This window comes from Plecotus auritus (assembly GCF_963455305.1).
Source record: "Plecotus auritus genome assembly, chromosome: 4".
NCBI classification, from domain to species: domain Eukaryota; kingdom Metazoa; phylum Chordata; class Mammalia; order Chiroptera; family Vespertilionidae; genus Plecotus; species Plecotus auritus.
Genome location: NC_137775.1, coordinates 66,231,282 through 66,247,150, shown reverse-complemented (window position 1 = coordinate 66,247,150; position 15,869 = coordinate 66,231,282). Strand labels below are relative to the sequence as shown.

General features: G+C 35.0%; 1 protein-coding gene across 10 annotated transcripts in view; it reads left to right on the top strand.

Moving 5' to 3' along the window:
* Positions 1-12,283, top strand: part of SENP6 (SUMO specific peptidase 6) — a 116,375-nt gene extending 104,092 nt beyond the window's left edge. For all 10 annotated transcript variants that reach the window (XM_080664679.1, XM_080664681.1, XM_080664678.1 and 7 more), the window contains 5 exons: positions 3,353-3,456; positions 4,929-5,017; positions 6,571-6,639; positions 7,335-7,485; positions 11,755-12,283. In XM_080664679.1, coding sequence (XP_080520805.1) covers positions 3,353-3,456; positions 4,929-5,017; positions 6,571-6,639; positions 7,335-7,485; positions 11,755-11,964 — 623 coding nt within the window. In that variant the 3' untranslated portion in view covers positions 11,965-12,283. The remainder of the gene's footprint in view (positions 1-3,352; positions 3,457-4,928; positions 5,018-6,570; positions 6,640-7,334; positions 7,486-11,754) is intronic.
* The last annotated feature ends 3,586 nt before the right edge of the window (positions 12,284-15,869 follow it).

The window sequence follows — 15,869 nt, the reverse complement described above, 5'->3', positions numbered from 1 at the left end:
TTCCCTTGTACAATCTTCTTCCCACACCTCTACAAAGAGTGCACTTTTAAAATTATAGTACAAGGTCTACATTTTCTATTGATAAGATCTTGGATTTATTTTCATTTTATAGGAAATTCATTGTATTCAAGATAAATAGTCATTGTATAGTCTTACACCTGTAAGGTGAATTAGTTCAGTCTTCTCACTTTACAGATAGGAAATTGGAAATCAAGTGGCCAGAGTTAGAAATTAAAGGTTTTCCTCCAAAATAGTTGTTGACATTGAAATTAAAGGTTAGTTCCTTATTCTTCACTCTCCTTCGTTTTTTCAGTGTGAAGAAGGGCAGTGGTCCAGCCTATCTTTATTTCCCTTCAGTTTTAATAATTTTTCTTTTCTTGAATCAGTTCCATATTTTAGCTCTTGTTATGGAAATCTGAGGTTTCTGTTCAAATACTTAAATTTCATGTGAAGTCGATTGTATAATTTTCTCTCCAACCCCAAGGTAAAAAAAGTCTATCCATTAAATCCATAAAGTGCTATAGTGTGTACCTTGTAAACTTTAATTAAACTGTGAGTAGATCCCAATATATTTTTTTAGAGGAAAAAGGTCAGTATAAAGCATAGAAAAATGTATGTAAATTCAGAAAGAACCTATCAAAAGTTGTGAATGCTGAGCATACTCTTGGTACTTTTACCAGCTTATTTTAGTAAGTCAGAAGAAAGCTATTGCTGAGGCCTTATAAAAATATTTTTACTTTTTATTTAGTTTGACATACTAAGCTGCATAAAGCTAGTAATAACACTAGAGTTTTTATCTATGTGCCCTTTTGGAGATAAGAGGAGAAAAGGGGAATGGTATGTGAATTATATCTTCATTGAATTATTTTTTTAAGTTCCCCTTTGATCAGTAATTTCATCCATTTTAATGTGAATTCAAATGAAAAATGAATTAAAGTGCACGATTTAAAAACTAAGCAATGGGACAAAAACCTAGGGCTTCATATACACAAACTCCAGAAATTCCTAGTGGCTTTCTACTACAAATTAATGTTCCAGTCTTTAAAGTTGTAGTAACAGTTAAAGTTGAGTAAATATTCTCACAAATGCTAGTGGAGACCCCAGTAGGAATATTCTGTTTTATGTAATTTGCCTTTCAATATTTGTTTATTCTAAGTATTCTTTTTTATTATCATTTGTGCATTTGGTATTTGTTTTGGCTTTTTTTTTTATTATGTGTATAATATCTTTCTTAAAGAAAGTTAATTTACCTTTATTGTGTGTGATACACTGATATTTTCTATTCTCTTGAATTAATCTAATAGTGGTAGTGTCCCACATTTTGAAAAAAAAAAAAATGGTGCTCTAAAGTAGGTATGTGCAATTTTCAAGAATGAGGTCCCATAGCTTTCATCAGATGTTTCAAAGGGATCATTCACCAAGAAGCACATTAAAGAAGAGTTTCTCTAGAGGTAACCTTACCACTATCAGAGAGGATGGTTAAGCAGTTCTATCCTACATAAAACGAAAAGTTCACTAAAAATTAGGTTACAGAAAGCTTATAAAAATTTTTGTGACATGATTAATATCTCAGTAATTGATTTCTGTTTGGACTGGGAGTATAGTTGGCAGGACTTAATGAAGCATTTTAGACAGTTTTAATATAATTTTTAGCATCAAATATATACAGTCAGAAGCCTTGTCTATTAATGTCAGATAATATGCTATAGTAAATAAGTGGAATTGTATATTATCACAGGAATTAGGTTCTTTTAAGGTCAACTGTAGGAAAATAATAGTGGTATCACTACTTTCATTTGCTGTTTTTTCAGTTGAGCACCACATGAAATAGTTGTCTTATATGGAACATGAAAAATGTGTATGATTAATCTCTAAACTCAAACTCAGACATCTTCAAATGATCTCACTATGAGAAGCTCTCAGGAACTGGGACTGATTGAGAGAACAGCTGATGGAGTTACCACCTTTCAGTTTATATCAGAGCATTTGTTTACTGAATGAAATGGTTGAAGGAATTGTTTACACTAGTTAAATTATTGTTCCATTTGAAATGCGTATACAGTTTAATTTGTATAAACTTCATGTGACAGTTTTATAGATAGAAATAATTTGCCTCTAGAATAACTTGATTGTAATTTACTAATTCTAAATTGCTTGAGGATTTGAACTATTTTATTCAAATATAGTTGTTTTGGCTTTAAACATAAAATACAGGTATATGAAAAAGATAAATTAAAAAAGTTATTCTTTGCATAACTAAAGGATTTACCCTAGTACTTTATTAGTTATTTTAAGTAGTGTTTTTGATTACAACATTTAGATTTTTATACATGTCTTTTTAGGAGCACATTTTATTTCTCTGTTTTCTTATTCCATCTTTCTTAGATTACTATTCTTAATTCCATTCTAAAATCGTATGCCAAAATAAATTTTTCCCTACCTTAAAATTATACTTTTTAAAACTTGGAAATAGTATGCTCTACAATAAACAATATTGGTATAGTTGGTATTAAAGTGCTTGACTCAGTTTTCATGTAAATCATGTTCCTTTGAAACATTTTACGTGATTAGCTTCTTTAAGCAAAATTATAGATTTTTAAGATGATTCTTGAAATAGACCTTTAAAAATATTCATTTCAAATTTTTTGAGTTATATATTTTTGTACTACCAGCATCTTCATTAGGCTTGTGTTTTATTTTATTGAAAGTCTATGAATATAACCAGACATGAAGGAAACATATACAGAGTTGGGGGACTCCGTAACTATTCTAACATGAAGATTATTTTCATTTTTGTCTTTTTTATTATTTGTCCAAAAGCAAGCCTATCTTAATTTTAATCATGTTTATTTTTTTATCCTGTATTGTACAGTTTTTCATATTTTCAGTTTTAGTTTTTCAAATGTACAGTATTTCATTTTATGTTCTACCGTTTAATAACTGTCCTATTAGACATTTCATTTATTTTCTGACTATTGTAGCTTTTGTTACTAGTTAAAGATATCTGACATACCTAGCACAAAAATATTTATTTATATACATCTGTATGTATATACATTCATATTTGTATTTAAATATACATTTATATTTAATCATATAATTGATACCTAGTTTTTAAGTTTTAATGAATTTTAAGGTCTGAATAGTAGAAACAATGCTGTAATTGACATGTCAATCCAGGGTTTAATTAAAAGTAATTTATTTTATATTTGGATACTACCTACATGCTAAGGCAGATTTTGTATCCTTAATTACTATATCCTTTATTGATTACCTGCCTAACATCTTATAGCCTATATACTATAAGTTATATGCATGGACTTTTATTACATAATGTTTCTTATTAATACAGATGGTTTAAGCAAAATCAGACTGAACTATAGTGATGAATCAGCTGAAGCTAGTAGACTGCTTGAAGATGAACTCATTGACTTTTCAGAAGATCAGGATAACCAGGTGAAGCTTGCTTGACAAAAAGTTCTGATGTTTTATCTAATTAAGTGTTTTTCTTTGGAGTCTTATAGGTAGTTTCTTCAACCAGTAATTCATGCATCTGGACTTGGTTTTCATTTTAAAACACAAATTCAGTTTTCAGTTCAGAGGTTACTAGGATAAATGTGCTAGTGCTGTTTTCTTTTAGTTTTGATCCGTTTCCCTTCCCCCCAACCCCCATTGTGGATGAAACTAATAATGCCCACCATTTTAATAGAAAATAAATTCTTTCAAATCAACACAGCCACCACCCCTTCCACCTTTTCTCTTCCTCTTTTAAATTGTTTATGGGCCATATCTAACCTTTGGTCTAACTTGACATTCAAAAGACAAATGTTTAACATTTTGATTATATTAAACTAAAACTTTATTATATTCTTCCACATTTTCAGTGATTTTTTTGGGGGGTCTAATTTAATATATATGACAGGAGCAAATAATATTTAGTTAAAACTAACAAAGGTCTATTCTAATATTTAATGTCTCACTTGCTCCAATAAACTTTATTAACACCAAGAATAAAGTATACTATTTAAAATATTTTATAATTTCAGTGAAAAATGGCTTTATATCTAGAGAAAAGTTTATAAGAATTCTATAGCATACTATTTCTTTAATTCTTTAACTTTTTTTAGTTAAGACAAACTGAATTTATCTAGTAGTGAAGCTAGCTTTGTACTGCACAATTTTTCTTTCTTGCTTACTCCTCTTGTAAACAAAGCCATTTTTAGTGATGTTTATAATATGTGGCTATAAAACATAGTTTTTCTCTCAAACGTATACAGACATATATTTGGATTACATATTAGGCTTATAATGAGCACTCATGCTTCTTTGGTCATAGCAATTATTTCATTTGTAAGGTTGCCAAAAGCTTCCTCCTAGAACAAAATAAGCTTTGTTTTTTTTACATGCAAGATAATTTATAAAATAAGACACAGTGTCATTAAGCTATCTTCTCTCAAGTGAAGTGGATATATGGTTTTGTTAAGGAAAACAGTGTTTCCAAAAACCCTTGAAATATTTAAGTTACTCATGTCCTATTATGAAACAGTTATCTTAGCCAACTAACTTAATTTTTGTAGAAACACCTAAAATCAGAGCAATGGTATTTGACCAGAGAAGAATCAGTCATAATATATTCAGTCTTTAAAAATGTATTCTAAAAAAAAAAAAATGTATTCTAGATTGAGTAAATGATGTAACAGTTTTTCAGATTCCTTTGATTTGTAGTTTTCTTTCATTAAAACGTCAGTGTTATGATATTAGATAATTGGAATCAAGTGACATACCAAATTTTTGTGTTTGATCACCTGACTTGAAATTTTTTTGACATATTTGTTATAAAAGATTTTTAACCTCTAGTTCTATTTTGGTAGGTTATTAGTTATTTAGATTATATATTTTCAATACTAACAGTAGGCTCTCTTTTATAGGATGACAGTAGTGATGATGGATTCCTCACCGATGACAATTGCAATTCAGAAATAGGACAGTGGCATTTAAAGCCTACTATCTGTAAACAGTAAGCATTAACTACATATCTTGCACATTTACATAATTTTTATTTATGTACCTTCATAGAATAACACATGACTAGACAATTTTTTAATTTTTTTTTTTATTTCAGAGAGGAAGGGGGATGGAGAGAGAGATAGAAACATCAATGATGAGAGAGACTCATTGATCGACTGCTTCCTGCACACCCCACACTGGGGATTGAGCCTGCAATCCGGGCATGTGCCCTGACCCAGAATCAAACCGTGACCTGGTTCCTAGGTTGATGCTCAACCACTGAGCAACACCAGCCAGGCTAGACAGGTTTTATTTAAACAAGTACGAAGCGCCAAAACCGGTTTTGCTCAGTGGATAGAGCGTCAGCCTGTGGACTGAAAGGTCCCAGGTTCGATTCCGGTCAAGGGCACGTAACTTGGTTGCGGGCACATCCCCAGTAGGGGGTGTGCAAGAGGGAGCTGATCGATGTTTCTCTCTCATCGATGTTTCTAACTCTCTATCCCTCTTCCTTCCTCTCTGTAAAAAATCAATAAAATATATTAAATAAATAAATAAACAAGTACGAAGCAAAAGTCACAATGGCTGTCAAGTTCATTGAGGAAAACTGGGTCATGCCCAATGTCCAAGGATCAAATAGAGAGAAAGAATAATTATTTTAGTCCTCTATATTTTATGTGTGCATGTGTGCACACACAGACATTTCCACCCCAAACGAGAGTGAGTTCGTTTTGGTTTTCTGAAGTAATACTAGGTATATTCTGAGCTCTCTCTAGGGGCTCCAAACTTCTTAGGTGATGAAGTATTGCCTATTTGTAGACCTCATCTTTTTTAGCTTCTTTTTCTTACTTTTTTTTTTTTTTCATTTGTAGAAAATGTTGGCTAAAACTCCATTAACAGCTTTTGAAAAGCAAACTTTATTTATAAAGAAAAATATAGAGACCTTGAACAGTTAAGAGATCTGCTCCAAATTCCATAAAATTTTAGCCAGGAAGAACCTAGATCTTTAAACATTCCAGGACATTTTGCACTACATTAGACTTCCTTTCCTTTACTTGGGTTTATAACAAAATTTTGAAGGTTGAGTCTTACTTATAGTAAGTGTTCAAAGTGGAATCACTGGATTCTAAATTAATTCTTGTATGTGACAATTACCTGTTTTGTTATCTGTAATAGGTTTTAGTTAAAAATGGGATTATTTTCTTCTATTTTTTCATGGTCCTGTTTTTGGTAGACTATGGGGTATTCAAATTTTCAGAATGGTTTTGACTTCCTATTAAATTTTGAAGTATTTTTAGAAACCTACTATGGAACTTTATTGAAATATATTGACAACTAAAATATGGTTAAATTACTACTTTGGTATTTGATATTTAATATAACCATGGCTAGTTAAGTATTATTAGGGTATGTATGTCTATAAGGTTTAGCCCCACCACCCTCCCTAACTTTTACTTAGGCATGCAAAGGGAATATTGAAGGTTTTAAATTTTATCGCTAATGCACATCTCTTTATGCCCTTTTAAAATTATAAAGTGTTAACATTTGGTCCTTTCTACCATGCAGACCTTGTATCCTACTGATGGACTCACTCAGAGGCCCTTCTCGATCAAATGTTGTAAAAATTCTAAGAGAGTAAGTTCAGACCTGCACTTTGTATTCTATTGGAAATAAAAGACTATATATCTTATCTGATAAAGAAGGACTATGCAAATTGACCGTCATGCCATAATGGTCAAGATGGCTGTGCCCACAGCTGAGGCCGAGTTCCCGTAACGAGCCTTAACAAGCAATCACAGGGACCTGAGGCTGCACTCCCCTGCCCGACGGGGCTTGACATGGACCTCAAGGCGTGCGCCTGGGTCAGGGGACCTCAGGCCACACACCCGGACCAGGCGACTTGAGGCTGCACCCCCCACCTGGCGGGGCTTGACAGAGGACCTCAGGCCGCACCCCCCCCCCCCAGCCTGGCACTGGACCAGGTGACCTGAGGCTATGCCCCCCACCTGGCAGGGCTTGACAGGGATGGGGCTGGCCAGGGGTGGGGCTGGCCGGGTCTGGTTCTCACGTGATTTCGAGGCGCACGTGGGTGGGCAGGGACTTGACTCTAGTTCTCATGGCGTGCCCCAGACTCTGACAGGAGGGAGATTTTCATATACATTTTACTAATTTTCTTTAATCTCTGACACTTCTATTATAGAGAAAGGGCAAATAGCAATATTAAAATATTTCCTCTAATTCCCTTTAAATGTGCATGAATTTCTTGCATCAGGTCACTAGTATATTTATATTTATATATGTATATTCTTACTACATATTCATTATTACAGGTATTTGGAGGTGGAATGGGAAGTTAAAAAAGGAAGCAAAAGAAGTTTTTCCAAAGATGTTATGAAAGGCTCTAATCCAAAAGTACCCCAACAAAATAACTTCAGTGATTGTGGTGTATACGTATTGCAGTATGTAGAGAGCTTTTTTGAGGTGGGTTTCAAATTGTTGGGTATGAGATAATCCTATATAATAAAAGGGTAATATGCAAATCAACTGAATGGCAAAACAACTGGTCACTATGACGCACACTGACAGCCAGGGGGAAGACGCTCAACACAAGAGCTGCCACCTGGTGGTCAGTGTGCTCCCACAGGGGGAGCGCTGCTCAGCCAGAAGCGCTGAGCTGGACTCACTGCTGGCGAGCACAGCGGCGGTGCCTGGAGCCTCTCCCTCCTCGAGGCAGAGCTAAGGATGTCCAACTGATGGCTTAGGCCCCTAAGCCATCAGTCAGACATCCCCCAAGGGATCCCAGACTGTGAGAGGGCACAGGCTGGGCTGAGGGATCCACACCCGCCCTCCTCCCCCCGCAGTGCACGAATCTCGTGCTCCGGGCCTCTAGTAAATAATAAAATACTGTTTTGGGTCTCATGTTATTATAAAATAACAATAAGTAAATATTTTGAAGAGTTTAAAAAACTATCACTTCAAAAATTATTCCAAAGAGCAAAAAACTTCCAAATTGGAGAATTTTTAAGACATAAAAAGGTTATATATTTCATCACATCCAAGCCTTGTGACCTCATTCCTCATCACTAATAAACTCCCCTTCCCCCTGGCTCTTTCTACCTTAAGAAATCTCTCCCATGATGCGGATTGCCCCTTTCACTATCTTTTCGCCTCTTCACATATATATTTCTGGAGATGTATTTATATTCATTGTCATCATTTCCACAAATTCTACTTCTCAAATCTCTGTAGTCTGGCTTCATCCTCATTCTTTTTTTTTTTTTTAAATCTTTATTGTTCAGATTATTACAATTGTTCCTCTTTTTTTCCCCATAGCTCCCCTCCACCGGTTCCCACCCCACCCTCTGCCCTTTCCCCCCACCAACTGTCCTCATCCATAGGTGTACGATTTTTGTCCAGTCTCTTCCCGCACCCCCCACACCCCTTTCCCCCCAAGAATTGTCAGTCCACTCCCTTTCTATGCCAGTTTATTCTGTTCATCAGATTATTTATTCACTTGATTTTTAGATTCATTTGTTGATAGATATGTATTTGTTGTTCATAATTTTTATCTTTACCTTTTTTCTTCTTCCTCTTCTTAAAGAATACCTTTCAGCATTTCATATAATACTGGTTTAGTGTTGATGAACTCCTTTAGCTTTTTCTTATCTGTGAAGCTCTTTATCTGACCTTCAATTCTGAATGATAGCTTTGCTGGGTAGAGTAATCTTGGTTATAGATTCTTGCTGTTCATCACCTTGAATATTTCTTGCCACTCCCGTCTGGCCTGCATAGTTTCTGTTGAGAAATCAGCTGACAGTCATATGGGTGCTCCCTTGTAGGTAACTAACTGTTTTTCTTGCTGCTTTTAATATTCTCTCTTTGTCTTTTGCTCTTGGCATTTTAATTATGATGTGTCTTGGTGTGGTCCTCTTTGGATTCCTTTTGTTTGGGGTTCTGTGCGCTTCCTGGACTTGTAAGTCTATTTCTTTCATCAGGTGGGGGAAGTTTTCTGTCATTATTTCTTCCAATAGGTTTTCAGTATCTTGCTCGCTCTCTTCTTCTGGCACCCCCATAATTCTGATGTTGGTACGCTTGAAGTTGTCCCAGAGGCTCCTTACACTATCTTCATATTTTTGGATTCTTTTTTCTTTTTGCTTTTCCGGTTGAGTGTTTTTTGCTACTTTGTATTTCAAATCTTTGACTTGATTCTTGCAATCCTCTAGTCAACTATTAGATCTCTGTATAATATTTTTTATTTCAGTCAGTGTATGCTTAATTTCTAGTTGGTCCTTTTTTGTATCCTCGAGGGTCTCGCTAAATTTATCGGCCTTTTCTAGAAAATTCTTGAAAAACCTTATAACCGTGGTTTTGAACGCTATATCCAGTCGTTTGCTTTCCTCCATTTCTTTCATTTGTGATCTGTTTCTTTGTCTCCGCATTTTGGCTGCTTCCCTGAGTTGATAGAGTGGCTTTGTGTGCTAGGTGTCCTATAGGGCCCAGGGGCTCAGCCTCCCCAGTTACCTGAGGTGGACACTCTTATATTTTATTGATATTTTACAGAGAGGAAGGGAGAGGGATAGAGAGCCAGAAACATCGATGAGAGAGAAACATCGATCAGCTGCCTCCTGCACACCTCCCACTGGGGATGTGCCCGCAACCAAGGCACATGCCCTTGACCGGAATCGAACCTGGGACCCTTGAGTCCGCAGGCCGACGCTCTATCCACTGAGCCAAACCGGTTTCGGCTGAGGTGGACACTCTTGGTGCACCCCTTTGTGGGCTGTGTGCACAGTCTTGTAGTTAAGCCTTGATTGTTGTTGGTATCACTGGGAGGAACTGACCTCCAGGCCAATTGACTGTGAGGATCCCTTGTGTCTACGCTGGGAGAACTTCTGTGCTGGAGACACCCTTATGAGACAAGACTTGCAAAAAGCCTGTGTGTTCAGCTTGGATGGGGCGGAGTCTCAGAGCAGAGCAGACAGCATTGATTTCCCGTCAGCCCTGCCCTAATAGGCCCCTGTGTCTCAATGTCCTGTGGTAATCGCTGCAAGCACCTCTGAGAAAAATCTGCCCTCGAGTTCCGCCTTCTGCCAGACAGTCCAGTTTCTCCCCGAATGAGTCTGGGTCCCCAGAGTCTCGCCTGGAACTGGAGTTCAGTGCATTTGGGAGCTTTTGTCTCCCTCCTGCTTGAGAAAGCCAGCCACATACTCAGTTGCCTGCCCTCTCCGCGCACGCACGCGCCTCAGTACCTCTGCCTTCCGCAGTTCCTCTGAGTCTCAGTGTGCTTTTCTCTTTCTTGACAGTCCAGTTTCTCCACGACTGAGTCTGGGTCCCCAGAGTCTCGCCCAGAACTGGAGTTCAGTGCAGTTGGGAGCTTTTGTATCCCTCCCACTTGAGAAAGCCAGCCGCGCACTCGTCTTAGTACCTCTGCCTTCTGCAGCTCCTCTGAGTCTCAGTGTACTTTTCTCTTTCCTTCTAGTTGTAGAATTTCCACTCTTCCAGCTTTCCTGTGGTTCTGGATGATGTCCGTTTTGCCTTTTAGTTGTAGCTTTGAAATTGTTGTGCGAGGCAGCAGTTTAGGTGTTTACCTATGCTGCCATCTTGGTTTCTCCATCCTCATTCTTTATATTGAAATTGTTCATGACCTCTAAGCACCATTTGACACTGACCATTCCTTCCTCATGACACTCTCTTCCTTTGACTTAAGAGATGCAATACCACTCATGCATATTTCTCTTGGATATTCTTTACAGTTATATTGACTCCTTCCTTTTTTTAATTCACTATTCAGTGCACCATTAATGTTATCACTTCATGTTAAATATGTTCAATTCTTTATTTCTGATGCCACTTTTGAAGTTCAGTATACTAGCATCACTATTCTAAACTACTACCTCCTACCTTCTGTTTTTCACAGTTGTTTTCCAGAAACCCAAATCTAGTCATGTTACATTAAATCTTATAATGGCTTCCTGTTGCTCTTGGATTAAAGAAAATTCATGTGGCTTGCATGATCCAACTCCTGTCCAAGCTCCTAGCCTCATTTCCTACCATTCTCACTCTAGCATTCTGTATACCAGCCACCTGAATGTCATTCAGTTTCTCATTGTGTCATGTTCTTTCTCATCTCTAGACCTTGATACATAGTTCTTTACCTGGAATATTCTTTCCTATTGCTTCTATCATTTATTTGGCTAACTCCATTTAACTTCAGGTCTTAGCTTAAATATTACTTTTTGGAATTGTGTTTAGCCACCACATATGTGTAGGACTTTCTATTCTACTGTCACAATATTTGTCATATTCATTGTTTTAATTGTTATCTGTCTAGACTGGAGTCAACAAACCTTTTTATAAAGGGCCAGATATAAGTAATATTTTAGGCTTTGGAACTGTACGGTGTCTGTTTCTACTCAGTTCTCCTGTTGTGGCAAGAAAGCATATACAGACAACATGTAAATGAGTTAGTATGACTGTGTCCCAACAAGGCTTTATTTACAAAAACAGGCAGTAAGCAGAATTTGGCCCACTAGCCACAATCTGCTGACCCCTGATCTAGACTTTACCATCTGTAGGCAGAAGCTATCTCCTGTGCCCAGCAGAATACCTGGCATATTGATAGATAATGAGTGAATACATAATAAATGAGTTGTTGAGTTTTAATTTTTAACTTTGGAATGCTTTTGTGTTTTAACTTAAACTGTTATGTCTTATAATTTTCTAATATGCATCTAACATTTTTATTTTCAGAATCCAATTATCAATTTTGAACTACCTATGAATTTGGCAAATTGGTTCTCTCCCCCAAGAATGAGAACAAAAAGAGAGGAAATTCGAAACATAATTCTAAAGCTGCAGGAAGATCAGAGTAAAGAGAAAAAGAAGTATAAGGACACGTACTCAACAGACACATCTTTGGATGAAGGAACAGAACAAAGTATCGACAGTATCTCAGATTGACCATTTCTGATTCTTGTCAGTGTTGTCCTGAGAAATAGTGACTTTCATCTTTGGGTACAGACAGTAAAGAACTGAAGTGCTCACTACTCAGAGTGGTTTGAAAATGTTAATGCTTGTATAAATGTCATATAATTAATTTCCAATGGAATATGTATTAAGTTAGTCTGTAAATATGTTAATGAGGCCAATTTTTCCAGCATTTATAATTATTTTTTTCACTTATTAGGAAGCTTTTGTTATGTATTTTCTGTTAATAGTATTGAAAACTGCAACTTCTAAACACAAAATAAATATTTATAGGAGGACATGATTAATTTGATATTCTTTAGTGAATTTGTGTTAAATTCCTCAGTGTGTGTGATATTTCATGGGAATATTCAAGTATCTATGATAATTTTTTGACCTTTTGCATTTGTTCTCAAATAACTTGAAATATGAAAGTAAGATGAACTCTAAGGCATTTTGAACAAGAAAGACATCTTTATGTGCTTGTATAGCAGGGGAAAAAAACAACAGCTTTTTAAATTTATATATTCCCTTGTGTCCAGAAAACTCCAAAATGGAATAAATATTTATAATTTTACGTAAATATTTAAGGAGAAGCAGTAATTCAAAGAATAATCTTGAATTATACTAAATAACTGTACTTTATCATATGTTATTGCCAACTACATTTCTGAAGATGTCTAAGGCTCAGGTTAAAACTATTTTGATAAGTGCAGCTTGAATTTCAAATATCCCATGTTAGCTTTCTATATTATAGCTTAAAGTATTCTACAATCTGTGTGATATAGTTAATTGATAAACATTTTAAATCTGTGAACACAGCAATTTAAATAGGAATTAACTATTTTTTGTAATGGCTTTTGCTATTTTTTCATTGCTCATTTTGTTCTTGTTATTTTGATAAAGTATCAGACTTTGCACATGCGTTTTTTAGTGTAAATTATTTTTACATGTGAAAGTAATATCTTTTGATCAATTGCTTAATGCAGGAAAAAAAATCCCCTACCTTGAATTCCCCTTTTAAATTCTTAAAATGCGATGGTTTTGATGACAGATTTACAACTCATATAGGAATCTTGCATATATCTGCTGAAACTATTATTTTCAAATGAAACATTATACATTTCTTTTGAATTAACTTTGAGACTCAAAATATATATTTTAAAAGTCCTTTTTGTTAAAAATGAATTTCAAAATGCACATATGTATAACAAAAATAGTTGAGAATATAAAGAAAGCCATTTTTATCAGCATTTATTTTATCTTTAGTCTGGCCATTTCTGGCATTGTGACCAACATTTTAGGATATTTTCTTGAATTCAATAAAGTCTGTGGGTGTGTTTTGGGTAGATGGAGGTGTTAACAACAACTAAAAAAAAAAAATCTATTGAGACACACTCATTAAGGGAAACCTTAAAATGTAGGTTTAGGGAAGATCATCATTAGTGCTTTCAGTTATAGTTTTGTTACTTTGAACTATCAGAATATTTTTAAATTTCTGATTACATTATTTGTGTTTTTTTAGAAATGCCCTAGAGCTATTAGCCCAAATATGAAAAATGAGTTTAATCTTGTTATTTACTGAATATGGACAAAAAGAAATGGAAAATTTTTAATGCCTGATAGCAGTAAACAAAATTCATATATTTAATTTTTTTTAATACACTGTATTTTGTCAGAATTTCAAGTTACTGAAAAAACTATTCTAAACTGCTCATTTGTTTTTGTTTTAATTTCTGATGGTTACATTTTGCATTCTTAATCTTGTTAAGAGAAAAATATAACTTGTCCTTTGTGCCATCTCAAGTCAATCACATTTTGACATGAAACATATAGATTGATGCCTGTCAGCTTTCTCTAGAGGTAGAGTATTCAGATATTTGATATTTCTCCCAATCCATGTAAAATTCTATTTTTAAAAGTTATGCTAATGACTTTGTTTTACATGTACTAGTATATACTGAAATCTTTGGAGACTTCGAGGGTGAGCTCCAAAACTAGACTTGAGAATCTTTGGTGTATATGCACATTTACTTGGTGATTTTGTACTGTGGTACTTCTATATGTAGTTTAAAGTGGCTACTGGCCTTTAAAATGTGTCATTAGTATTTGGAAGTTGTGAAACAGAATTTTAAAGTTTAGAGGTTTGTTACTAGACACTGAAACTGCATGACAAGTATCTGGTGTCTTAACTAATTAGATCTGTTGTATTTGTTTTCTTGTTGGATAGAATAACAGTTAATCATTTTTAGAAGAGTTTTAGATTACTTGCCATAAAATTTGTATGTGTCTCAGCTTGTGGTAGTTTAGAAGCAAAGTTGGCATTTAACTAGTTCGTTCCCTTTGGTGTTATTGCTAAGACAGCTGAAAACTTAGTGGTATTGTTTCAAGTTCACATAAACCTAAATCAGTTAAGCAGAGTAACCTGTGCTTAAACTACTAGTCCATTATATGTAGGCGGTTTTATTTGAAAAGGTAAAATAATTATCTATATCTTGTTTTAAGTCACCAAAATGAATTCAGTATTCTTTAAAAAAAAACTAAGATTTGTGAAGATTGTAAGATATAACATAAAATAAACAGCTTTAATTTCCCAGACATCACAAATTATACTTAAAGTAACAGACAGTTCACTGAACAGGAGTAATAACGAATATATATATAATTTTTTTTAATCCCCATTCGAGGACATGCTTAGAGAGAGAAAGAAATAACAATGTGAGAGAGTAACATCGATTGGTTTTCCTCGCCTTTCGTATGCTCCCCAACTGGGGATCAAACTCGAAGCACAGGTATGTGCCCTGACCAGGAATTGAACTGGTAACCTTTCAGTGCATAGATGGATGACACTCAACAAACTGAGCCACTCTAGCCAGGCAAGAATATATTTCAATATATACATATATATGATCAAGAGTTGGTGGAGTGAAGCTACTGGAATATGATAGAATAACTTAGAAGAAACAGAACCCTTAAAAGATAAGGAAATGTGCTGTATATTTAGAAGAAGTATAGATAACAAGGTTGCTCTAGAGATTACTTTGAGCACAAAAAGAGGAGATTATTGTGGAGGCATGCTACAGACTGTAGCGAAGTGAATATAAATGTATAGTTTACCAATAAAAACACACAGGTAACACTGGACTGTATTGGGAAGTGTAATCTTCTAAATGCACTGAAATACTCCAGTAGGACTTTGTTTTTCTAATTGTAGGGAGGAAAAAAGGGATTATGAAAATGCTTCAAAACTTTAACCACAGAGGAAGAACTGGTTGATCAAGTCAAAGAAATGTGTATGTTGGGGGAAAGTAGTTCTACCATCTTAATTCTAACAAGCCAGATCAAGGAATAATGATAGGGTACCCTAAACTACCATTAAGGAAATCAGAGTGCACTGTACTCAGGAAACTACCATAGACCTATGGCCTGAAACAGACAAAAAAATTGAAAGCTTACAGGTCTTCACTATCTTTATTGCAAATAACATTTAAATTGTCCTTACTACAAATGATTACAGTGAAGAGCATATTGTCCAAAGCAATTATTTTTATCTAGAAATAGGCATCAAAATCCTGGGGAGCTCTTCAAAAAACACATACCTCATGTCTTAACCCCAGTGGTGCCATGTATTTTCAAAGAATTCCTCAAGTAATTCTGGTATGCATCTGTGTCAAGCCACTGATTGGAAAGGATCAATATATGTCCCTGACAGTTTTTAAGTTGCTAGTCCCAGAGGTAATAAAGTTTGTATTTTATTCTTTCAAATGCTTTAGATACCACTTTGCTCCCACCCTCCCCCAAATTTTCATTAAGAACTTGAAGAGGTTAAGTTTCTATTACTAAGTCTTGAAAAATTATAAAGAAAATTATTAAGGTACTCAAAGGTTAGATACTGACAG